Source organism: Triturus cristatus, chromosome 5_2, assembly GCF_964204655.1.
Source record: "Triturus cristatus chromosome 5_2, aTriCri1.1, whole genome shotgun sequence".
In the NCBI taxonomy this organism is placed as follows: Eukaryota; Metazoa; Chordata; class Amphibia; order Caudata; family Salamandridae; genus Triturus; species Triturus cristatus.
This window is the reverse complement of record NC_140588.1, coordinates 990247460-990275211: the sequence shown is the minus strand read 5'-3', so window position 1 is coordinate 990275211 and position 27752 is coordinate 990247460. Positions and strand designations below refer to the sequence as shown.

At 39.6% G+C, this 27752-nt stretch overlaps 1 protein-coding gene and 1 long non-coding RNA gene across 2 annotated transcripts in view; one reads left to right on the top strand and one right to left on the bottom strand.

Moving 5' to 3' along the window:
* Nucleotides 1-27752, bottom strand: part of ABCB7 (ATP binding cassette subfamily B member 7) — an 801099-nt gene that overhangs the window by 640755 nt on the left and 132592 nt on the right. The window contains exon 2 of the mRNA XM_085608245.1: nt 4096-4176. Within this exon, the coding sequence (XP_085464371.1) occupies nt 4096-4176 (81 nt within the window). The remainder of the gene's footprint in view (nt 1-4095; nt 4177-27752) is intronic.
* On the top strand, nt 7907-12980 carry LOC146829548 (uncharacterized). The gene is made up of 4 exons (XR_014962004.1): nt 7907-8086; nt 11831-11955; nt 12310-12380; nt 12743-12980. It is a non-coding gene; the product is annotated as an uncharacterized LOC146829548 (long non-coding RNA).

Here is a 27752-nt window from a genome sequence, read left to right as displayed (position 1 = left end):
GAACATTGCATGGCTAGAAGCGTTTTGTTCAACATATATTTGGGCAAGTGGAAAAGTATGGTGAAGTGCCAAAACCTGCACTGCATTACTACCGAGCCTCTCAGCAAAGATATAGGATTGAATAGCTCAAGAGGGAAACAGGCAAGTAGTGGTGCTTTATCCACCAGAACCTGGCTTCTAGGCCACCCTTGTACATGTCTACCCAATAACTAGAGCAACTCTAGGGGTATGGGACTCGCCTTAAGGAGGGTCTCATCACATTCCCATCATGTCTCTCGCGGATAGTCAGGAACAGAGATTGATACCAGGGATGGGAACAGATGAGCTTTGAATACGGTGGAAAAAGGATTGCTTTAGGCTCTGGGATTTCTATTCAAACGGTGCACTGAAATAATTTGAAGATATTAAACCGGTATGAGATACCTGAAAATGAACGCTTTCATTACTCACAAAGTAGACATTGGATATCCCAGTGCAGCGTCAGAAATGGGGCGACTAGGAAACTAACACATTTTGAATAATTCCTCTACACATCCTCTATTAAATACACAGTATCTAAAATATATGCATTCCTCAACGCACCAGTCAGCATACACAGGCTCCTCTTTTAGGTTCAATGGTAAAAGGACCTCTGCATCTCCCTTAATTGTCAAGTAGTGTCAGGAGATACTCACTCGCACCAATAAGTTTCCCTTATGTGCTCGGGCCAGCTGGTGCGGCTATTAGCTAGAAAAACCCCGACACTTGGAGAGACTTGTGGGGAGGTAGGATCTGAGGTGCATATTCTTTGGCTATGCCCACGCAGGGAGGACTTTTAAAATTAGAATATTCATGGAGGTTTCACAGATTCATGGGCATACTATAGGTAAAGTGCCAGAATTCACTCTGCTGGAAGACGAGCAGAAGACATATACCCCCACGTCCCCCGCAGGTATATTACACCTCCTTTTGGCCGCTAAACATACTATTTTATCATTTTGTGGACAAGCCTCCGCTCCAGTCTATGTGTTTTGGTTGCATAAACTTTAATTCTTATTGTGCTATGAAAATATCGCCTATAATTTGTCATGGAAGCCAGTCAGTTTAATAAATTATGGAACCAAGTCCTGCCATACATGAATTAAGACCATAAGGGTACACGTGCCGGAGGTTGCTTTGAGCCCTAGAACTTGTTGATTATATGAGGTTTTTTTTGATCTGGGTCGGTCAGGACTCAGCAAGAGTGAGCCGCGATGAAAGACTGGTTGCGTGGAGGGAGCTAATTCGTTGGGGGAGGGGGGTGTTCAATGTTGTTGGGTGAGCCTGCCTCATTGTTGTGTGTTCATTTATAAAATGTGCAATAAAATAATTGAAACTAAAAAAAAATAACCCTACAAGGTGTTTCAAATCATTTCTCTTGGAAGCATGGGACGTTGCACACAAGTTCCCAGGTCAGGAGCTCCACAGTTAACATCCATCATCTTCGGCTCCTAACCATGCCCCTTTGGTTTCCATATTTTCATATCCGTCTACCCCTCACTATATTTGAGGGACACCTTTCGGCAATAAATAGCATATTTTTGAAAATTATTTAATCATTTTAGATTGGAGTAACAAGAAATCAGACCCTCCTAACCCCCCTCCACCCCTATAGCGTGCAGAGCGGTGTTCACTAGAGGGGTTAACATTTATGCGGAGCTGATATTGCTCTCTTAAAGATGCAGCTTAACATGCTTCTAGGGATTTCTACAAGATGCTCAACCAGCTCCACTTAGTCTCATAGAACATGTATGCACACGGGTTACTTTTCCATGGTCGTCAGTCACCTTGCATGTGGTGTCTAATGGGGCGTCATTGGCTAGTATGTTTTCAGTAAGGCGACACACCTTATTGTATCCTGTAGAGAGCAAGACCTAGGAATGGTGAGACCTTACAACTGTCCAGATTCTGACTGGAACTCCAGAAAAGGACACCTCATTTGGGACATATTGGGGGGAAGAAGTGTTACCACGATGCGTACATTGGATAATATACATGTAAACATGGCATGGCACCAGCCTTTCTACAGTTTCCGACAGTTTTAATTATGGTATCCTTGTGCGCCCATTAAAAATCCCTACGAGACATCACTCTCAAGAAATTTCAACTAGAATGTTACCATTTTTGACCAATACATTTGTGTATAAAGTGCCCAAAACCCTTCCGAATATTTAAGCAGTCTTGTAGAAAACACCGATACTCCTGTGAATTTGTGCTCTAATATTACTTGCAAAAGCACCATACTCACAACAGGCTGCATAACAAGTATGCATATCTCCTTCCTACATTATAAATCTCTCATATTAAGTTATTTTTTGTGTTTGTTCATGCTTCAGCGTGGCTCCTCATATATTTGTTTCCTTTCGTACGTGTATTACATGGGTTAATGTTGGCCTTTGTGATGACTTCGGATAAGCAGCTTTATCAGGTACTTACACTGTTTCAAGATGGCAGCCAGCAGGTACACAATCTTAATAATTTTGCTTGCATGGCCAAGTTCCATTCTTATCAGAAAAAAGTGTAGTGCGCGCACTACCTGAAGGTTTGTCAAATGTTAATAGATATATCGTGCTCCGGGGTATCACTCTCCGAAAGGGAGTGTAACTGTAAACTTCAAAATGCACCCCCAAGACTTGGGGTGTGTCCCCCTTTTTTCGCGCCATTTTCCTCGCGCTGTTTTCTACACCTTTTACGATTCTTTCCCCTATATCACAATGCATGGGTGTAAACAAATCCTCGTACACCGTACTCATTACAATATTTATCATTTCTAGATTTCCCCTGACGAAGGCATAAATGCCGAAATGCATTGGGAACATGTAGCAAAACTGTCACGCAAACGTGTATGATTTTCACAATGGATTAATAAGCGAAACCTTCAATGCCGATGAATAATTTGAAAAATTTGAATGTTCAATAAAGTTTTTGGAAAACAAAAACTTGCAACAATCTGATTACAACATTGGAAACCTCTTTCGAGGACTACAATCAGTGCCAGGGGGACACACCCCAAGTCTTGGGGGTGCATTTTCAAGTTCCATTCTTAGTCAGGTCCAGCAAAGCACATGCTGTAGGTCATAAGTCTCAGGTACAGGTGATCACTGCTATGATGTTTTACATCCTGCCAGCAGTGTGCTCCACCGCCTAGCTAATAGCATCATCCTGCTTGCTAGTGAGTGTTTAACTTACACTGCATGAAGCAGTCACATAGAGAGGTGGCAGCCGGTAGCCCCTATGCTATCCCACCTGTGTCAGAGCATTTCAAGATGCAATCGTCTACTAACAGACTAAAATCAGCCACAAGAACAGAGTGTGCAGGCGACAGGTGTTAAAAGGTCAGGCTCCACTGAAGAATCCATCAAAAGTGTGGGACCCAAAGGCAAATTTACAGCATTTGATCCACCACTTCCACCAATAAGCACAGGCAGTTTAAAAAACACATATTCAAGATTGAAGCCAAAGATAGCTTAAATAATGAAATACTCCAACATGTGCAAGAGCGAGTCTAGGAACCATCATCACAAGAAAGTGATTTTATCATCATATTTTGTTTATGGATAAATGAAGACTGAAGATCGGTACAGCACAGTTCCCTATAAATGTCTAAAAACTCGAACGATTCTCCTGCTGAACATCTAGCTCAATTAAAACCTAAAGTGATGCTGTAAAAATCATAAATTGTGCACATAAATATATTCGTATGCAAAAAGAAACAGGAAAATTGTTAGCCCTGTAGGGTTTAGCAAAAAGGAATTGCTGAAAGCCATGAACTGTAACAAGCTTATACAAGTCAATGCTACAGTGGAACAAAAGCTATTGGATGAATGCAAGTGTTAAAAGTCAGCAATTATGTTGCATAAAGGATTTTTCAACACCTTACTCTACACTAGCATTGATTTTAAGCAACCAAGTACAATTTGTGAAGCATCAATACAGCAGCACGGTTTTGCATGTTTTCAAAGATAAAAAGATTTTTGCCTCTCAAACAAGAGCAAAACAGGAAAAAGCATTGTGTAAAAGATGTAAAAATAAGTGCCGCTCCATAGCTCAAATAACCATCTTCCTGTTAAATCGTACCTTTGCGCTATTCAAGATGTTCCTGGAATGGTCGCCTCCCAAACCGCGTCTTGTGCCAGACCTTAGGAAAGGTTGTGGGATCTAGGAAACAAAGCAACAGATACAAATCAGGGTATACTCAACGTTACCCAACAACTGTTCAGAAACATACCTATGATGAAGAAATAATGAGTAGTTGGTATTAAGAGACATTAGGTCTTGCATCAGAAGACAAGCGTTATGCAGGGCACAAAAATAAGATTGCCCCAAGAGATCTGCGGATTACGTGTCAGGGTCCCCAGAAATGCTCCTCACACCGGACCACCAAAACCCTTCCCTATTGTCCCAAAATCTCACTTCGCAGCACAGGTATACACCCTACTGTGGCACACAAGCAAACAATTTCAGGAAAGCCACACAAAGGAAAAATTGTAGAGTAGTGGGCACGATTCTTATTCTACCACAATGGCCCATTTTTCCAAAAAACAACTTGAGGACACCCAGTAGTTACAATAAAGAACAATTCAAATGAACAGGTGAGCATGGTGTCTGGATCCAGCCTCCCATCAGCATTGGCCACTGACTCCATAACCACTGCAGGATTATGCATTTAAGTAGAGACCGATACCCAAGGGAAAATGATTTCAGAAGAACACCATGTAGGGGACTGCTAGGACTAGTATAGTTCCAACTGCACCACTCTTGCCTTTTGCCCCTGCCCGACAATACCCGTGTCAACCAAGTAATCAGTGACATAATGCGAAATATTCAAGTTAATATGAAACCTACTGCCTGCCCTGTCAACTTCGTCTGATGAAATGCTCACAAAATTCCCAAATAAACTTGCTCCCTAAGCCTTGGAGCTAATCAAAAGATAAATGACATAATGTAATACGCAAAACTCTGCAAGAAAACCTCTATTAAAGCCTGCTTTAAAAAGTGCCCTCTTTAGACACATGCAGCTCGGTAATTACAGAAATCTTGCTACATTACTCATTCCCTCTAAAATCATTTAAAAGATAGAAGTCAGTCAATGGCAGCAACTATTTGATTAATTCTCCTTGGGTGACCACAACTAATGGGCTTTTTGTCCCAACCACGAACATCCTATTAGATGATACGAGAGGACATGGTTCTAACAAACTGATCAGGGAAGACTAACCATACATGTGCCTGCTGGGCCTCAGTATTCCCTCTGACACCGCAGACAAGCCTTTCTGGGTTGGTTTCCTAAGGTAGTAAGTACAAGTGTATTCCCAGGCAACAGTGAATTAGTTTGATGGCTTGGACATTGGGTTTTAGGAGGTCTAATTCTGTTCACAAAGGACTCTTCCTTTTTCCTACCACGTGGCCAATAGGGTTCAAATAAGACACACCTCTGTTCACTGCAATCTATAAAGTTTTAATGAAACTACTTCTTGTGTGTAGTTGATGGAACTCACCATTTCATTTTTACGCTGAAGAAAAGCAGATGATATTGCACAAAGATGGCAATCCAAGACAAAAATATGAGTTTTTTCTTAACATCCACAAATTGATAGCAACAAACACAAAGAGCTGGTGCCAAATTAATTAGACAAAATAGAGGTCACAGACTGCAAGATTCATCATCGATGCCAACGAGCAGCAGGTATGTTTGAATCAATCAGGTTGCTCAACACGATTGATTCTCTCAGGGAAAGTGAAGAGTGAACAAGTTACTTATCTTCCATAACACTTTTTCTGGTGGACACAGTATCTAGCCGCTGACTCCTCGCCTACTAAATATCCCAATGCACCAGCATTACACAAACTTTTGACAGCTATCCCATGTCAACGCGGAAGTCACAAAGCCCCTGGCTCCGCCTGACGTCACTGGAGTCATAAAAGGCACTCACTGGTGAGCTGATATCAGTGTCCACCCATTTTTTCCAAGCCTTCGAGAGGAACGGGGGAAACCAACATCACAAATGCAATATACATATTCTAAAGTTTATAATCTACATTATATATTTTTTTTTCACAGAAAAAAAAAACCACAGGGTTCAGGGAAGTTATAGTTAGAAATGAGCATTTAAAAAACCTTCGAAATTCACGGAAAGGTCATTTGAGATGTCATCAGTGATGTCACTCACCATGTCATATGTGACGTTATATATATATTTATATATTCTCACGGAAAATAACAGGATTCAGGGAATACGGTTAGAAATTAGCATTTGAAAAACCTTTGAAATTCACGTTCTAGTTAGGCTGACCTCTCACTCATACAAAAAACAAAGAAATTCAGCCATTCTGGTTAGCTAAGCTAACTATAACTCATGCCCCCACAATGCACTGCTGATGACGTCACATATTACATCACTCATGCATGGTGAGTGACATCACTGATGCCATCTCAAATGGCATTTCCGTGAATTTCGAAGGTTTTTTTAAATGCTCATTTCCAACTAGAACGTCCCTGAAACCTGTTTTTTTAGGTTTCGCCTTGCTATCGCGTAAGCAAAGCGAGACTATAGAATACGGGTTTCAAAAGTGCTCCCAAAAAGCGGATTGCATGGCTAGCACACGCACAATCACGCGCATCGTGCCGCCATGCAATCCGCCTTTTGGGAGCACTTCAAAGGGTCCGCTCCCCCGCCCCCAAGCGCGCGCGCGCCACGCTCCGCCGGGCTTTTTTTTTTTCTTTTTCATTTGCAGCGCCGTCCACACGCTTGTAATGGCCGCTCTGAGAGCCTCTCCTGCTTCAGCCCCCCAGCCTCGAAAACAGTGAAATTCTGCTGCATCATCAACTCACCCCATCTCTCAAAGCTGGTTTCCCCACACAGCCGTTTCTGGACTTTTAAGTTTGCCCTAACCTTCGAAGCCAGGTTTGTCACAATCTCTTCCTTGTTTAATGCGCCTCCAGGGCTGCTACTACAACGTGTGACCAATCACAAGCTGCTTACAAGCTTGAGCCTGCTGCAGCTGTAGACAAGAGGAGCAGACATTATTTGGGGCAATCAGTTCGCGCTGGCCTGGGGGCTTATTTGAAGGCATAAAAAGACCGCTTCTCATCACAAAGAACTCGGCATAAGAAGAAGAAACTCAGGCTACATAAAGCGCGGATGAAGCACGAGATAGACGGGCCACTGAGGACACAGAGACGCCAGACCGCTATGTGTTGGTTTTAGGGGCACCGCAACAACATATGCATCTAAACTCTAAAGGGATATGGTCGGTCAACCAAAACATATATGTATGTAGGTCGGTCATCATCATCAACAAAATAGACACAATTTCAAAATTCACTCGAGTCTTCTTAATTATCAGTGGCTGGCTAAGCGCTCAACGTTGTTTAACTTAATCTGTTACAAGTGTGCGAAAGGGAGTGTGCGTAGAAAGTAACTTGTTTGTCTTTAAAACTTTTATGGCATTGCTGGATTAAAGGAGGCATCAGTTAAACCGAAGAGGAATAATGGGAGTACAGTGCAAAGATGGCCGATTTTCATTTTTAACCCACGTCTCTGGGGCACCGATTCTATCGTTGGACTGAAAGGCTTTGAAAACCGGGCTGTCACGTTGGGACTAACTTGCATTATACGTTTTTAAGGCATTGCCGAACTATTTCAGTATCAAATAATCGCATTTACAGTTTAGCAGTCATGAAACGTTTCAGCTTTTTCGCTACTCCGTATCCGTGCTTTAATCTTTTTTGTATGACAGTATTTAAATAAATAAATGTGAAATACATATTTTCTTTATGATTATTTCTCAAACGAAGAGTAGTTAAATTGATTTGAGTAAAGATTTCAAATTCTCTGAAAATGATGCTAGAACAAGATGGCCGCCATCACTGCCTTATTCCGTTCAGCTGTAGTCCTGCTTAAGTGACGCCTATTTCTATGGCAATTGTGGGCCGACCTGTATTGGGTGTGAAGGGTCAGCGGTGGTTACAGGATAGTCTTATGACTGTGGCAATATCGTTACTGTCAGTGCCAGTGGAATGGATGTTCATAGGAGACGTGACAGCAGCAGCCACGGAGTGCCCGAGGTACATCACGTTATCATAATACTTTTTAGGAGTGGCATCAAACCCATCAGTGCAACCAGTCTTTCTGAAACATTGAACAAACCCCTTATGCACTGCAATAACGTAGATCTGCTATTGCAGGACCGCTATATCGATTCGTACAGTGTTAACAGAAGAGAAACATATTCATCTACAGCACAGCTCTTTCCTGCAGCACAGTCATACTTACCTCCCCCCCTCCCCTTTTTCCAAGCAACACTCCCTTGCAGTCAGCAAGTACCCTCTAAAACATACCAGAAATCTGTATCTCATGTTTATAATTGGGTCTGTGACTTCCTGATGCCCTCATGTGGACAAGTTTCACTCGACTTGACTGGTCTGTACAGAAGGCATGTACATAACCCGTTTTTGTGTTTAACTCAAGCTTTTGTATAGAAAGTGGGGAAAATGGTATACTGCAGTGTGAAAGTTGTACAACATGTAATACGTTTCTCCTGTGACTCGCACTCTGGTTTGTAAGTTTCAAGTTGGTCTGTGTATCTTGGACCTTTAATGGCAGGGGGACAGATGAGCATGTAGTCAGCAGTAACATACAGAATTTGACTTTGTGTGCTCAGGCACCCCCTTCTATTGACTGTTGATGCAGTGTCAGGGCGCATTGATGTGTGCATGACTTGCCCCGGGTTGCACACTTCAGGGTGGAGTGATGTGTACCTGACTTCTGAGGGGAGGCACCCTATATTCCTTCTCGACCGTTTTTTCAAAACTAACATCAAACAAAATCAAACATGTTAAAGCATACATGAACAACAATTTTCAGTTCTATTAAGAACTCGGAGGTGAGGATTATACAGGCTTTTCTTCACTTTTTATTTCTAGCAGCTGCCTACCAATAACATATAAACACAAGGAATAAAGTAAAAAAGAAAACAAGCATTTGCATAGCCAATAGGTCTCGCCTTTGGGACCTTATAAGTGTTTAGCCAGGCAACAGTTGATGATGTTGCACAAAGGATATTGTGCTGCATAACTAAATATTTATAAGGTACCAAAAGCGAGACCTATTGGCTATGCCAATGCTTGTTTTTCAGTGAATTCCTAAGGTTTTTTAACTAGCAGTCCCGTTTGCAGAGTGGTGGAAAAAGGGGTCTAGGCCTCACACCAGCACTCAGGAATTCCGATGCGTCGGACTTACAGGAGGTACCAGGAGGGCTTCTTGGCCCCCAAGCTCAATCTGGAGTAAAGTGGACTTCACCTTCCAACCAGAAGTGCGCCAGGAGGCGCATTTGCAGAGTGGTGGAGAAAGGGGGCGTGGCCTCTGACCATCTCTAAGCAATCTAGATGTGTGGGGCTTACTGGCAATAACAGGAGGGCTAGTTGGTCCCAGGGACCCTCAAGTGGCAAGGGGACTTTATGCCCCAACCAAGAGCTCGCCAGGAGGCACATTTGCAGAGTGGTGGAGAAAGAGGGCATGGCCTGTGACTACAGTTGCGTGAAGGACCCAAGGAAATGTCTCCAGTGACCTTGCGTGTCTGTAACTTTTCCACCGAGCGGGAAACACGCTGGGGTGCTTTCAGTAAGCGGTCCTTCATTCTGGGAAAAGGTCAAGAAGACGTTGCATACCGTGGATGTATATGGGGCAGGGCCAAATGGGTGGGGCTTCTCTGCAAGTTTACATGCCTGTTATAAAAGGTTATAAAGAGAGCTTGGTACAACGACCGAAATGCCCTGCTTGAAGTGAAAGCTAAAAATAATGAACCAGAATTGGTTTGTGTCACCACATTCGGCACAGAAACTAACAGAATCAAGAAAATTGTTAAGAAACATTGGTCACTTCTTTCTGCATTGCCTGAGTTCACCAAGGAACCACTCTTTTCATTTAAAAGAGGCACAAACATCAAAGATCGACTTGTACATGCCTACAAAATGATAGACCAAAATGTAGTTAATGACATGCGTCAATTAACACCATTAATTGGGCACCACAAATGTGGTAAATGTGCAGCATGCCCCACCACTACAACCACTAAATCATTTGAGTTCCTCGGTGAGAACTACATGGCCAAATCCTTCTCAAACTGTAATACCACTAATGTGGTCTACTGTATACAATGTCCTTGCAATCTTAAGTATATAGGGAAGACCACACAAATGGTCAAAAAACGGATTCTGCAACACCAATCTAGAATCAGGTGTAAAGTAGAAACTGCACCATTAGTGGAGCACTACATAAAACTAAAACACACTGAGAAAGAAATGCTTTGGTGGGTCATCGAGGTTGTCAAACCTACGATACGACAGACCAATGTTGAACACACATTGACTCTCAGGGAGAACCGTTGGATCTGCCGTACTGATAACATCAAAAAAGGTCTGAACTCTGCCACTGAGTGGCATGCTTTGGCCTGTCTCAGCCATCGCTAGCTGTATACCTCAAGTCAAAGTAGCAATTCATTGTCACCTTCAGATAAGTAGGTTCTGCAACTAAGTTTCAACCGCTCTATTGAGTTTCCAACACGGTTGCCCAATTTTGCACTCCTCAAACTTATATTATTGCATTGCTCTTTTTGCTGAAACCATCAATGTAGCCTTTTATGTACATTGTTTAAGACTAAACATCTGGATGTTAGCAACTCACAATCACTATTGGTTCAATGGTTGATTAACACAGGATCGTTTATTGATGTCGATAACCATGTTAGATTTGTCATTGTATCACCTAAACCATGTCTGTGTTGAATATAACGTGATAAATAGAATGGATATAGGCAGGACATCTATATATATATCCAAGATTTTCCGTGCAATTTCCACCACCACAGATATATTACTGATGTATTTGATATGTAGCTCTGTAAAATATATCAGCAAAGAATCAATACATACGCGCTTTAACATTTGTTGATCATGGAAATTTATCGTACATTACAAATCAATACCTAGCTATAAGATGATTCGCGATAGTATTAGGGGTCCGCTATTAGGAGTGGCTCTTGATCTTGCTCGAATCATGAAATTGTCTTCAAAAATATTGTATATGAACGATAAACAGCAATACACCCATTTAGTAACGTTTTGACACTCCAAGATGGCGGGCGAAATCTAAGGTTTCGTTGAGTAGGACCAGACTATATGAACGGTCGGTCTCTAACAATCTCACTCATTCGCTAATATATAACCATCAACTAACTCTTTTGGTGAGCCACAAAAGTCAGTATAATCGTTAGACTACAGTGAGAATAGCGCTACCAATTGTAAATAAGCTTCTTCAAGATGGCCGCCGCCATCTGACACGGACATTGTGTCCATTTCCTGGTCGCACAGCTGTGGTGAATTGCTGCCATTGACCAGCCTTTAAAAGCACTGGGCAGTGCAGCACATAATTAGGCTGTACCGATGCTAGCGGACCCCCATCTGTGTTCTGAAGACTGACGCCAGAATAGTAAGTTGTCCATAATCTATGCATCACTCATTAGTTAGTCAACGACGCGTCTTTGGTTAATTTGCGCGCAATTCAAACAGTGTATTTGCTTCACTTTTTATAATAAGTAAAGCCTTTCACTCGAGTATATATTGTTTAAAATAACCTTTACGGGTACTCTAGGTAACTAGGCAACCACTTTCCCTCATTGAACCACATCACGCTAAATGTTTGACAACAAAGATCTACTACTCACTTTAGCGATAATCTAATTGCTCAGCTCGCACAGGACAGCAACTAATGGCTGCTTTAGCCTAACGCCGGCGCTTTGTTTACTTTTTTAGCTCACAACTGTGTTGAACTGCAACTACGATTATTCCTTAAAAGCACTTGACAGTGCAGTGCGTAATCAGGCTGCCCCTGAATCAGACGGATCACATTTCGTACTTCGAAAACTAACGACGGTAAAGTAAGTTAGAATTTAATGCACTTTCTGCCCATAGATCTGTCAGTAGCATATTCCATCAGCTATATGCAAAACATTATCTTTTGATGAATTTTGAGCATAGCCTCATTCGATTTATTAAAATTCTGTTTAGATGTAGATTAGTGAGCCAAACTGCAACACTTTCTTTTCTGTGCTGGTTATATCAATCATTTAAACTTTAAGAACATATTGATCCTATGTACCAATTGTTAAAGACTAGGCAAAGAATTTGGTTTTTAATAAAACCAACACCTTCATTGTTACCTATGTTAGAATAAGAGAAATAACATACAGGTGAATGAATAGATAATTTATGACTACTCATTTTTTGTACAGCAATAAAATCACTGCAGGATTGACTTCCGCAATAACACGAACTGGCAGTCGCTGTTGCTAAGCTCTACATGGTAGGATACTATTCACTATTTCTCTGGCATAGCATGATTAAGTGTTCTTCTTGATTCGTAGCTCAAATGTCCACATGATTTCAAACAAAGTTTAACGTGAGAACGCCACGGATACCTTTAAGTAAACATGGCTACTGATGAAATTTATGTATCTCTATAGAAAGTAAATTGTTGAATTGATTATGAAATAATAATTTTTTTCTCGATATCAGATTTTGACTTTGTCCCCTCTTTCTGATAAATGATACTGACAATTGTCCTGTTCGCACACGGGTTGAAGTCTAAATTTTTAAATTTTGTATATTGATTTATTAGTGTGATTATGTTTACTTTCATGTAACTATTTGCATTGTATTGTTTAGGAGTCCTTATATAAGCAATTATTGTCCTGAAGATGGTCTGACGGATTGACTACACCCAAGACCGAAACGTCGACTTTACCATCCAATTCCAGTTTACATGTTATGTACAGTAGATTGTATGCTCAGAAAGAGTTTCATCTCTGTTTAAACCGCCCAGGAATTGATGTGTATATTCAGATGAAAAGAGGACTTAATTCCGTTCCCTGTTTTCACGATAAATTGCTCTTATTTATATTCCTTTTTGTACTCTTTTTTACTTGGATAAAACTATAAAAATCACTGTGATTAAATCACAAAAAGAAATCCCCGTGTGCGTTGTCATCATTAGATATTTATGATGTTTAGTTCATGGAATTGATTTCATATTGATGTTAATTCATCTTAACATACTTATTGATTCAAATCACTTAAATTTAGAATTAACTGATCACCTTAAAGTAAATCCCTTGTTGGCACATTGACCTTTCCGTGTTATAAAAGGTCAGCACACTATATCATGTCTCAGCAGCAGATGACGAGAAAGTACCTTCTGGTCACAGGAACTGCTTGAGGTTTTGTGCTCGAGAAAAGCAAGGATGCAACCACTTTCATCAAGGATCACAGCGATCTTTTCATGGTGGAAATGAGGAGAAAGCATACCTTCTTAGCCATGACCATGCCCACGAAGTTAGGCTGATAAATGCCTTACAGAAGTGGCGCTTCAACTTCAAAACTTTCAAAATAAAGCCCACGTGGCCCCCCACATTTAACCCCTTCAGTGCCCATGACGAGCTGGACTCGTCATGGGCTGCGGTGGCGCTGTGCCCATGACGAGTCCAGCTCGTCATGAACTCCGCCCGCTAATGCAAAGCGCGGCACTGGGCGGGGAAAGGGGCGGGCATGCAAGGGGTTAATATACACAGCCCTGGGGAGGTGGCGGTCCCTGGAGCATGCGGGGGCCCGCGCCAGCCCCTGCATCACTACTTTTGATTGCCCCAGTACCTGGCCACTCGGGGCTTAAAGAAAACGAAGCGCGGGAGTCTGCGCTTCGTTTTTTTAAAAGGTTTTGGCCAAATTCTTTTTCTTAAATGCTTTTTTGGCCCTTTGCAGGCCTAGGGGGTCAGCGTGTTTCTACCCTGACCCCTTTTCTGTATTTTTATTGTTTTTTAACCTTTTACCATGGGACTCGGTTCAACTGAGTTACAAGATGGCTGCCAACACTTCCTGGTTGAAACTGTTGGCAGCCAATAAGATATATGGATATCTGAGAAATGTTTAAATTTCTCAGCACCTACAGAACAGATTTACAACACTTAACAAAAACAGTGCGTTCTGGACCAAGAGCTACCTTTTTATGGCTGTGTTTAAAGTTATTTCTGGAGATTAACATGGAGAAAACACATTTTGGGATCCCCCCCTTTTTTCTCGGCCCCCGCTTGACAAATCACCCCGAAACGTTCAACATAGGAGCTGACTGACCGCCCCATTAGTTTTGAAAATTTCGCAAATATTCGTCAAGCGGCGCTAAAGATATTGGCAAAAGAATAAATGCTTTTTGAATAGAAACAAGGTCCTAACTATAACTACCTACATATATATATATATTCACTGAAAAAACCATAGGTTTCACACACGTTATAGTTAGGAATTAGCATTTAAAAAACCTTGCAAATTCACTGAAAAAACCAGAGGTTTCACACATGTTATAGTTATCTGGACATTTCAGTCGTACAAAACCATTGAAATTTCCCCGTTATAGTTAGTTCAGCTAACTAACTCGCGCGCCCGCAATCCACTGCTGATGACGTCACATATTACATCACTCATGACATGGTCAGTGACATCACTGATGACATCATCCATTGAGTATGTGTTTCTGAACAATTTTAATATGTTTAATATTTATAGTGAAAGGCCTGTGGAAGAATGAGTGGGTGTACAAGTGTGTAAATGGATGATTTTCTGTGGTGCGTAACTGACTCTATAAGTGAGTCATTAAATGTATCTTACTGCAGACTAGTGACTAAACTGTGTAAATGTTTGTATGTGTCTGTATGTTGGTGTATAAGTGGCGGCATGGTTTTGTAAATACCTATATAAGTGTGTATATGAGTTATTGATTTCTTTTCTCAGTATCTGTATGGGTTGCTGAGTGTTTGTGTGGGTAGGGTGTGTGTGACTCTATGCATAAATGTGTGAGTGTGTGATTCTATGGGTGCATGGTTTTAAGAGTGCATCTGTGATGGACTGTATGGTTGAGTGAGTGTATGTATGGGTGTGTTAGGGATTGAATGCATATCCCAGTGGTACATTTGTCACTAACTACATATGTGAAAGACAGTATATATGCGTGTAAGACTATATAAGTGGGTAGATGTGATAGTGTTCGATTGTGAGAGTGACTGTATGGATGAGTGTGTGCTTGTATCAATGATTCTATAAGAGTGTAAGAATGTGATACTATTTTTATGAGTAAGTGAACTTGAACCGCATAGGTGAGTAAATGGGAGTGTGATTATTTGCATGACTGAGTAGGTGTGAGAGTAGCTCTATGGGTGCTTGTTAGTGTGTGTGTCTATATAAGTGTATAAATGCATATGATAGTTTTGTATGGAGTGACTGTAAGTATGAGTGCCTGACTGTACAGGTGAGTGAGTGGAGGTGTATGTAGACCTAAGAGTTAATAAGTGGGTATGTAGTTATTGGTATTGCAGTATGTATGGTTTTGAGAATGGAACTCTTAAATTTTGAGTCGGTGTATCAAAGGTTATATTAGGGTGTGAGAAGATGTGGTAATTTATCACATGGATGACGTCATCAGTGACGTCATCAGTGATGTCATTTGAGATGTCATCAGTGATGTCATGAGTGATGTCACTGACCATGTCATGAGTGATGAAATATGTGACGTCATCAGCAGTGGATTGCGGGCGCGCGAGTTATAGTTAGCTGAACTAACTATAACGGGGGAATTTCAATGGTTTTGTACGAGTGAAATGTCCAGCTAACTATAGCATGTGTGAAACCTCTGGTTTTTTCAGTGAATTTGCAAGGTTTTTTAAATGCTAATTCCTAACTATAATGTGTGTGAAACCTATGTTTTTTTTAAAGAATTTGCAAGGTTTTTTAAATCCATTTTTTTTTCTTATTTTTTCTTTTGAGATTTTTTTTTTTTTAAACAATATGCTACCTATGTATATAATCATTGATTTACTGTATCCTGCAATATGGAATGGTTCACCTTTTTTAAATAAATGTTTAGATATAGTTGAACAACATAGTTAATATCTTATACTTTTTTTTTTTAGGATTTTTTACCGTGCGCGTACGGTAAGCTTACGGTACGCGCACGGTACGCTACAAGTACGGTGCGCGTATGTAATATCTATGCTCCGTGTGCGCATGCGTACGGGATTTACGTACGCATCCGTACTTCGTATGCGACGCTTATGCGCTTGCTTCCTACGCGCATGCGCGCGTGCACCTTACGCGGAACTGGAGTACGCGCATGCACGCGTGCCTCTAATGCGCATGCGCGCGTGCCTCTAATGCGCATGCGTGCGTGCCTCTAATGCGCATGCGCGTCTTACGTACGCGCATGCGTACTTTTACTGTGCACGTACGGAAAGCGTACGGAGCGCGCACGGTAGGTCATGTAATCCAGAAACAACACTTTTCATTGGTTTAAACTTCTTTCATTTCCAGAAACTTCCAACACCACACCCATTCCCCTCATTACTGCTTGTGATTCCCTAGGAGAAGGAGCTGAAGTGTCTTTGGGATACAATGGCAGAGCAGCAGTCCTCTTCTAGGAGTGAGCAGGACAGCATTATCAGACAAGAGAAAGAGGAAACGGAAGGATTCTTTTGTCTGGCAATATTTTACATTTCTAGAGGGGCAGAAGAAAGTCAATGCTCCATTAGTCACCTGCAGACTTTGTGGGCGTGTCTTGTCTAGAGGAAATCCAAAGAAGAAGTATTCTTTTGGAATCTTCACTATGTTCAGACACATTAGGGATGTACATCCCAAGACTTTTGCTCGAGCTACTGCAGCAACCCCTTCAGCAGCTCAGCCGAGCACATCCGCAGCTGCTCAGCCGAGTACACCTTCGGCAGCTCAGCCGACCACTTCCTCTGCGGTGGGAGCGTCACCCTCTTCTGCTCCTCTGGACATTTACCCTCGGTTTCAGAGTGTACATATAAGGTGCAATACTTGCTACGCTCTTATTGCTTATGGGGAGTCTAGTATTCCTCTTATTGACAATAAGATTGAGCAGCACAAGTGCGGTACCTTATAATATTGCCATTCTTTCCTTCCTCTGTCCCTGTATTAACACAACGGCTCTTTTAAGAGCCACCCTACCTCACAATTTTTTTTTATTTAATCACTTTTAAAAAAAAAGAAAAGAAATTTACGCGCACCCATTTTTTTTTTTTTTTTTTTAAATACAATATTTATTTCACCTTTCAATGTACTTGAGGGACCACAAGGGAAATGAGAAAAGCAGAGTGAGGAGAAGTGAAAAAAAGGGAGTATGAAAGTAAATGTGTGATAAATACAGATATTTCAAACTTACCTGACCAACAAAATAACTTAATAATCAATAGGGCTCCCGGTTTTATGGTATTTATTTTTTTGCCATTTCCGTCTGTATTTATCCATATTTATTTTTGCCACAAGCAAAAGGCGACGCTACAGCTAGTATTTTTCCACATTTATTTACACCATACTGCCCCACTGAGAGAAACTCGCACTGCCTTCAGCACAACTCAATTGTGCTGCGACTAAATTCAAATTATGCACTAGACAACAGTAAAATGCTGTCTGAAAAAAAATGAATAACACCCTGGAAAAAGCAAACACTCATAGGGAATGCAAGAATAAGCAAAGCATGTGAACTGTAATCAGAAAAAAACATGGTTACCTTAACGGTTTTAAACTCATTATTCAGAAATCAGTAAGTGATTTTGCCTGAAAAGTTCAAGACATGGCTACAGGACCAGGAAGGGACCCCTTTCAATGTCCATTGCTTATATCCTTTCAAAATGTATGCAGTTTGGTTTAAAAAAGACCACATCCCCAAACACAGAGCCGCATTTTATAAGCTAAAATAATTAAAAAGTTGAAAACGATCATATTAAACGTTTCCACTCTACCCATCAACCAGCTATTGCAGTCCCTTTAGGAATGGCACACTTACCCACCCTGGGAAAACATTGTTGTTCAAAGAAAGAAGATAAAAAGAAAGTAGCGCTTTCACTGGCAAACTCTGTAATGTGGCGCTAATGTGTGTGGGTGTAAATAACAGTCTGGCCTGTCTGCTGTCCACTCTGTATTGCTTTATTTAGGTATTTAACTATTTTTTCTCTCCATTCCGAGGTTTTTCTTTTCAATAGAAAACGGTCAGAAAATGAGGACATTTACAGCCAAAGTGTTCAGCCTTTTTTGGATCAATTTCACAGGGGAACAAATAAAGAAAAGGAGAGGCAAGAGAGAGTACCTTAAGAGCTGCCTCTTGAAATCAGCAAGTAAGCAGGAGCGAGACAGAGACAGAAAGAGATGGAGGGATAAAGAGAGGAGGGCAGCCGCCAGAGGCAGATCAGGAGTAGTGGACACGGTCCTTGCCATGAAGGAAAAGAGACAGCGTTTATTTTTTCTCCGTTCTCTGCCCTTCCCAGAACGGCTGAGCCTTCCTGCAGCATAACAAAAGGCAGAGGGCGGGTGGCCTCTGACTCCAGGCAGGACAAGTGCAGGGCCATTAGGTAGCGCTTTCGCGTGCTAATGGCCAGCGAAACTTCACTACGGTCGGAATAATGGAAATCCGAGCGCTGCGCTACTGGTGAGAAGCTCGAGGCGCTACAAAAAAAATCTGAAACTTCCACCCACCATTGAGCCCAGTTTATAGTGCCAGCAAATAAAACAGAACTGCGAAACGCTCTAGATGACGCTTTCAGACCCCAGGTGATTGCATTTGATTCTTATAAACAGGAAGTTTGAAAAACAATGTTTGTCTTCGCATGCCCCCGCGAGACCCGTGCCCCCCCCACCGTAAAACAAGGGGCCTCTGTCAAATAAAAGGGCACACACACAGCCGCCCCGAGCACTTCACAGGTCTTTAAAAGACCATTCGCTTGTTAATGGGGCTTTGTTGGTTGTTGGTTGTTCACCCCTTCTAGAGCCCCTGCATCGCCACTCCGACTATTGCTGGAAGAATTAGCACGTTACACAATACTGCCCTGTCAGCTGAAACCCAGAGGCATCGGGTTTTTGCTTGCAGGAATCGGGAGGCGGGAGACTAGCGTGGCAACATTTACTCGTATTTTACCGATTATAAATATAAATACAGACAAAGGAAATATCGATTTCCGTCTGTATTTATATGTATAAATCCGTAAATACGGAAAACCGGGAGCCCTAATTATCAATAAATGTTTTTTTTTTTTATTTTAATTGCTAGAAAAAAGTATTAATTTTCCTAAATGTTCTTTCTCAATCTGTAAAAAAAGAAAAAAAGTATTAATATTTAACAATACATTTTAGAATACAGTACACATTTTCTTATTTATAAAAAACATTTTTTGCCCTTTTTTTGCTGTTTTCAGAATATATTGAATTTCACTGTAAATCGTGAAACCAATTGCATTCATCACTTAACAGCGGGCAAAAAAATTAACAATCTGAAAGATTGTTTAAAAAAAGCCCTGAATCCCTTCTCAGTAAAACATACCTTTATAGAAATGTAACATATTCAATAAAAACATCATCTAAAAACAATAAATATTTGCAATAAATATCGTCTGTAAATCTTGTTGCTTAAGCACATACACCAAAATAATATCTGTCCAAAATAATATCTGTCAAAGAAGTCCACAAGAGAAATTTTTACCTTTTCATTAGGCCAAATGGTAATTTTTAAATTCATTTTTGATGAAATATCCAATGGTAATCCAATAAAGTCGCAAAAATGATTTGTTCAGATGTTGCAATTTGTATCTAAAATTTTGGTTTCAGAAAAATTAAATAGGAATTTGGTAATTCTGCAGGCAAACGTTGCTTGAAAATCAATTGAGAATCATTACACAGTGTCCAGCCTTTTTCACATTTAAGATAAACTGTGTAATGACCAGAAGTTATAGAAGGTCCATCATGGAAAATTATTGCAACTGCAACAAAAGTTTTTCCAGATATTGATAATTGATGTCCTGTAAACTTCTTTATTAAAGTGTCCAATTTTGAACCATCAGCTCTACAACGTTGCATCATTAAAATTACATACTGTCCATATCTCTTTAAAAATAAAGTTGAAAACATGTCTGATTTACATTTACAACATTCCATGTTGTGATTGGCATCTTTAACTAATTTACTAAAAGTCACTGATTTAGTCTCTGGTAATGGTAAATATATAAACCTTTCTGAATCAACATTAGAGCTGCATGTGTTGAAACAGTTTTCACAACTATGTTCCCATTTATAAGAGAGACCAAACATATTTTCTATTTCTACCCCTTCTTCTTCCAGTACCATAAGGATATACATCAAGAATTCCTGTGCATCTTGCTGGACATTTTGAGTAAACTGTGTACATCCTGAACATACATCTAAAAGTTTTCTAACATCAGAAGCACTTTCTATTTTAGTTTTATCAATACTCAGCTTCTCAAAAAGAAAACTCAGCAGAGAACAAAATCTTTTCATGATTTACTATTATCTGCTCTTGCAAACTTTCAAGATAAAATACAACATTCAGCACTACATTAGCGTAGCAGTTGACACCAGAGCTATTTTCCAAATGACAACCAACAACCTCTTGAACATTGTCCTTTTTCTTTTTGCTTGCAATCACATCACTCTCCTTTTGTTTTCTCTTCTGTACATCCTCATTACAGATATTCTCAATTCTCCTTTTCCGAGAAACAACACGTTTTTCAAACACAGGATACTGACCTAAATGAGGAGCATAGGTTCTTCTTAATCTATTATACTCCTTTACACAATTTGCATCAGCACTAACTTTTGAGTCATCAAAGTCTATCATGAATAAACAGATAATGTTTTCACTCGTGACAAAGCAACATATGCCATACCTTCTTTGAACACAGTAGAACCAATGTTTACAAAAGCACTATCTACAGTTAATCCTTGAGATTTGTGAATAGTTACAGCATATGCTAGAGAAAACGGAAACTGCTTCCTACGTACATATAAGTCTTTTACAAGCAAAAAACGGACTGAACAACGACTAATGTCTTTAACCTCTTCAATCTGATCAAATTTTATTTTTAAAAATTCAATCCTATCTTTTTTCTGGTATTTCACAAAACCCACAACTTTACCCATAGCTCCATTCACTAGACCTTTTTCTACATCCAAATTTCTTCTTAAAAATACTCGACAGTTCATACAAACAAAGATTTTTTTCTAATCCAGCTGTTTTCGAAATGTTCTTCTCTAGAGAATCCAATTTATTTTTCAATTTGCCTGTTAATGTAATAGTAATTCCTTCATGCTGAATTTTGTCCACTGCTTCCATTTTCTTAATCTCTTCCTTTTCCAATTTCAAAAGTTCCTCATTGAATATCGAGCTGTCACGTAGTGTTGGCATTAAGCAGATTACAGTATTTTTTTCTGCAATGTTCTGGTATATTTTCTCTGCAACTATTTCTTCACTTGGAAATAAATTATGTAGCAACCGACTCTGTAATGCTTCTCTGCCAACTTCTGTGAGTAGTGCAATTCTGATATCTTTTAGAATACTTGCATAATCTTCAATGTTTGCTTGCCTCATATTGGTAGTGAGTTCTTTGTACTCAAAGAATGACTAAATATTTGCATTACCAATACTTTCTAATGACTTCTTCGTGTCTTCATGTGTCACAGTATTAAACACTGGTTGTCCTTTAACTGGAGTGAGCTGCAGAAGATCCCCAAAAACTAGAACATGTTTTCCACCAAATAACACGTCATAGTCTCTTTAGAATTTGCTGCAATCTTAAATGCACAAAGGCAAGCATTAAGTTTGATACCATGCTTACCTCATCAATAATGAGATCTTGCATCTTCTTCAACACTCTTGAAACTTCGAAGCATGCTTCTCCTGTTAGCTTGTGATATTCTATTTTGTTCTCATGCTCCACTGGTAACATTAGCAAGCGATGTAAGGTAATTCCTTTTATGTTATATGCTGCTAACCCAGTTGGAGCAGTAACAACACAAGATAAAGTTGAATCTGTTTCTAGCTTCGGATGACTTTAATTAAGAAACTTTTTCCAGTTCCAGCTTGTCCACTCACATACATCCTGATTGGTTCAAATGATGTGCATGAGCACTCTTTCTTTTCATGTAGTAATCCATGATCAATTTTTTTTGTGACTTCTTCATAAATTTGTTTTTGTTCTTCATTCAGTTGCTGTTCCAAATTTGGTAAGTCTATTAAATCTTCCTGAGCTTGATTCATAGCTGTTTCCACTTCAGTCATTGCTATTGCAGCTTCATTTTCTACGATTGGTTGTCCTAGGGGATCTTGACTGAGCGTTCCAGAACTTGGGCTGTCTTGAGAACTGTCTCTAGCTACTTCAGCTGCAATTGTAGCTTCCTGTTCAATTTCTTCATTTAACATTTGTACATAATTTGTGAAAGTACTGCATTCAATCGTATCTTTACATGCATTAAAGGAATCTTCATAGCTGTGAAAATCTCCAAGTAATTCATCCTCTGAACGCCATGGTTTAAACAGCTGTAAAAGTGCTAAGTAGTAAAATTCCTTTTTGTCAGGAGTGTCGCAACTCAGCTTCCTGTGATTAATCAAACTTCCTTTTGTTTGCTTCACCAAACATCCTTCCTCACCAATGACTTTATATTTTCCATTGTTGATGTCTTCTGTGGCTTTCCGTGTAAAAATGTAGTTCTGCAGCACTTCATAGAGACACATGTTCTCAAGATGATGACTTCTTTTTGGGTAATATGTGTCCAACATGTTGGATTTCAAAATATCTGTACTTTCTGGGTCGTTGTCTGCCAAATATTCAATTTCTCCAACAGATTTCAGTACCCGATTTCGCATTCCTTACCCAAATTATTCTTCTGGATTTGTACAGACTTGCAGATGATAACCTATCTGAGCATTCGTAGGATCCAATTTCTCGATGCGATAACATCTTTAAACTGAAACTGTATAGCTTCTTACTGACAGTCTTCTCGTGAGAAATCTCTTCCCACATTTCCTTCAATTCCGTTTTCTCAGATTTAGTGATGTAAGATGTGACATACCGAGCAACATACTGTATATCCATGTTAGCATTCCACATTGATAAAATGACTGGGTTGTAGTCATTTATATATTTTGACTCTTCTTTTCTTCTTAGGTTGTACGTATTTTTGGGAGATTTTCTTGTAATAGTATGTCGCACAGCTGACATAAAACTGTTGACTCTTCCTTTTGAAAGAACAGGTCGTGGAAATCCAAATCGACATTTTGTGTAGAATTTTTCTTTACTCTTATACTTTCGTCGACAGTATTTTCCACACCGATGACTTTGGAAACGTAAAACTTGCTCTTTTAAGTTTTTCTCTTCTGTGCTTTTAGGTATAGCACATGTTGCATATTCTTCGATGAAACTTAAAACTGCATCATCAGAATCTGTTCCAAATTTTGGGGCATCCTTGATCCACAACAGCATATGAATATGAGGAGCACCTCTTGCTTGGTACTCTTTTCTCCAAAAGAAATCCACAACTTCTCCAAGAGGTGGATTTTTTTTTTGCAGATGAAGGACATCATAGACTCAAATCTATGATTGAAATATCTGCAAACATTAACCGGATCCAATGAGCACAATTCTCCTGCTGTCTTGTATTGGATGTTTTCAATATTTGAATTTGCCTCTCGAAGAAAATCCAGAAGATCATCCCAAGCGTACTCAGCACAGCTTAGGGTGAGAAACCATGTAGGAGTTCCTAAATTCCGTAACATACATTTCAATTCTCCATGGCGTCGGTACCAATATTCATTTGTCCCACGCTGACAAGCCATTAGATTAAACAATTGAGATTCCAAATGATCATCTCGCTGTTGCACTTTGTTCATAAAATCGTTTGCAGACACATTATGTAGATGTACTCCAGTTTTCAAAATGTGATTTACTGCATAAGATATTGCTGACAAGTCACTTTCAAATAAAAGATGGAACAAATAAGGAATACTTTGACGAAATCTTGGATCTTCTGCATATAATCTTGTAGTCCGATACTCAGAAGCAGGAATCTGTACTGGGCGTTCATCATATCGTCCACCTTTTCCTGTAGGAAACAGCTGGGGAAAACATCGAGCTTCCAAGCTCTCCTCCCATACACTCACGGGAGTTCCTTTTGCTTTTTTCTTCTGAAACAGATCAATAGTGTTTGCCATAACTTCTTTTGAATGAAGAGGATGTATACTGAAATGTTCATAAATTTCTTCTTCTTTTGACTTATCCACTTTTTCAATTTGCCCAGCTGGTATTCCTGAGTCTGGTAGTAAAACTTCTTCATCTTCATCCATATAAATTGTTTCATACCATTTATTATTTCTTTTCAAATATAAATTTGCTCTTTGTACTTTACGTACATCTACCAGCTCCTGCCAAATTTTCTTATTCTTTGTTGGTACTCCATTAACCAGAATAACTAATGGTTCAGTTTCCAATCTATCAGCATCAATTGTTTCCATATTTTTTTTCAAATCCAATGGCAAATAGACAACTCTTCCTTTTAAACCTCTTTGTAAATCCGAAGGAGGTAATTTACCTGTTTTTGGCTCCATACGCACTATGGTCTGAAACGGGTGGACACATTGAATGAGTATAGACTCATACGTATTTAAATCAGAAAGTTCTGCAGGAATATCAACCAATTCTAAATTATTATGTACAGCTCTGGCTGGCATTCTATTTTCTTCTAACTTGTTTTAACAGTATTTACAAATACGCTGATCTTCACTCAAATCAAAACTGTTTTCCAGAAATATATATGTTGCAAAATCCTTCCACTTATAATTATCTTCATTTTCACTTTTTTTATACAGATCAACATTTCTGGTTTGAATTTTGTAATGGCTTCTCCGGCAACAAATACAAGTAATATTTGGTCTTTCATTAGAGATGATAGTAAAAATTTTGAAGATCAAATGACAAAATTTACTAACAGTGGGTTCTACATTCTCTTCCACATTTTCTTCAATAACTGTCATTACCTGCACTTTCTTGTTCCGGACCAAAGTAACAAAACTGAATTTCATCAGTAACCTTCTGTACATCTGAAACAGATCCACGGAACAGAGCCCTATTCAACTCATTTAACTTTTGTGCTGGACTTTTAGCAAAATACAATCTTCTCACAAACTTTCTCATTTCAGTATGATGAACTGCCAGCATACTAAAATGGTGAAAAACACTTTGGCAAACTTACCTAGAAAGACAAGCCAGAGAACGTCCTTGCAAACCAGTATTCTCTCTCACTCTACATGGATCTAGTCTTTGAAGCGCCTTAATCTTCTGTTTAACACTTTTTTTTACTATATTCTCTTAGAAACTCACGTAATTTATCAATAGATTCTTGTCGTACAGATACTACTACAATTCCAAGTGTACACTGGGGCTTTAAGACGTCTCCCCATAACCTCATCAGCTATCACTTCTTCCTCATTTCTTGGAACCATTTTCTCCTTTTCCATTACACAACCATCTTTCACTTCATAAGCACGACCTCTGGTGTCAACTGCATGCAGCAAACTATTACTTTGAAGATAACTCTCTTCATTAAAAAATGGTTCAGTACTTGAACTATGCATCCATTCTCCTAAAAACACTTTTACAAAAGTTATTTCTTTTCACTACTCTTTTCGTTTTGATTTGTGACTTCAATACATTGACCATTTTATCTAATGTACGGATCCTGTTCAAAATTAAAATGAATAGTTTTCTTTTCAAATCTAAAGCCTTAGCTACAATTGATTCAATATCTTTCTTTCGCTTATAAAATTTCGCTTTCTTCTTATATTTTTTCACATCCTTTAGCAAATTGAACATCACTCTTCTCTGAAACATTTTTCTACGAATGTCTTTATATGCTGTTTTTCTTTTTAAGTCAATCTTTATTGCTTCTGATTGTACATTAGCATTTAGTAATTTCTCACTTTTGTCCTGTTTTCTACTTGAAACACTATTTGCAGTGGGGACATTTTTCAAATTTGTTCTTTTTTTGAAGATATTTTTTAAAAAATCCTTAGTTTGCTTACCAGAAGACTTTATTTTTTCCAACATGAGAATCTGTCAGGACTGTCAAACCAAGAGTATTAAGGAAGTCATCAGTCAGGGTCAGGGTTAGGATATTAAGAAATAATGCCCTGAAGAAGAAACGCTGTCCTTCTAGTTTATGTAGAGACCAAACGGAACCCAAGATGGCTGCCGGTATGGGATCGTTAGAGCAGCAGGTTAGCGCACTAGCAGTTCGTGGCAATCATGATGTTACAGGTGCAGAGCCGTTACAGCGGCGCACTTCACCAAGTTCCTGAGGAGAGTAGTTCGAGTTTCAGAGACGCGTCGCGAAGATTAGTCAGGGTTGAATTTTCGTCGCGTTCTTAGCATTAGAGGTTTTCAAAGAAGAGTCCAGTGAGAAGAATTATCGAGGAAGAAGAAATTCTGAGTGAGAAGAAGTTTGAAGAAATTCTGAGTGAGAAGAAGTTTTCCAAGTAAGACTGTTCCAGTTATCAGAGTTTCCTTGGGTGCAATGGAACCTTTTTAAGACTGTTAGGCTTTTGGAAAAAGTAGCGGGCTCATAGGAAAAGAACTGCGCTGATAAAAAAAATAAACCTTTTGAGTAGCCAGAGATAGGGCATTGAACACTAGGAATAACTGAGCATTCACCGTAAATAAGGAGAGAAGCGAAGTTAGCACTGAGTTGCATTGAGGTGCTAGGCTTGCACAGGAGTACTGAGGAGAGAATATTACCACATGTATATAAGAGAGAAAAGAGAATTCCTACACTATATATCTAAGGACACCGTCGTATTAGGAAGTCTACTTACCTACAAAGAATCCAGTAGAAGAGCACAACTAGGGTCCGAGGGTAAGGAGACTCCTAGTTAAAAAGAATACAAGAAATTAGAAGGGTAGAGATGAAGCAGAATTTGAGTAACGATATTCAATTATAGTTGCAGACACAACCAGGAAAACACCCAAGATAGCAAACTAAAGAAAGAAGAGGAGCATTGGTCACAAAAGGATAGGGTAAGGTACACAGAGGGAGAATTCACGACACACAAGTAAAGATAGAATAAGGAGATATGAGGAGTGTAACAAATCCTTTTCTTTTGTAGAGAAGACTACACCTATCCAGTCCTAAAAGAAGATAGAAGGGCGTTTACCCGAAGAACCGAGAAGGTTGAAAAGTGACTGTCTCTTCTCTGTCCAATTCCCCTTTCCCCACTCAGAGTTCCTCAGTGTCATCGCAAATCTAAGGGCGTTGAGCACTGGGAAAGCTGGGAGTGGCATTGGGCACTTGCGACATTCTGCTCCCGAGCGTGTTGAGTAAGGTGATCAGGCACCCCTTGACAGGATCTTCAACTAATTTGGGTCCTCCAGTTGTCTTCAAATATAAATGTTTTTTCTGTTCTTTTCTCTTTCTTGATTTTATAAGCATCTTTAATTTATTTCACTGTTGGTCAGCAATACCTGAAAGAAACTAAAAAAAAATACCTTTATGTAATTTAAATGTATTACTATATTTTTTTTGAGCTTTTCAAATCTTATAATACTATCTACCCCTTTCCTACGAGTGAAAAACACAATAAAACCAACACGAATTAAAGCTTCCCCTTTCCTTCAAATGCAATTCTAAAAGAACCAGAGTAACACAAATTAAATCTCTGACAACAATTCCTGTGTGCGCACAGACTCATGTCTATTCTGATTCCGATTCTGATTCTAGGCAGAAAACGAAATTTGATTTGCAATTTGAAAGCACACTTACTACTGTGGTAGAGCAAGTGATAATT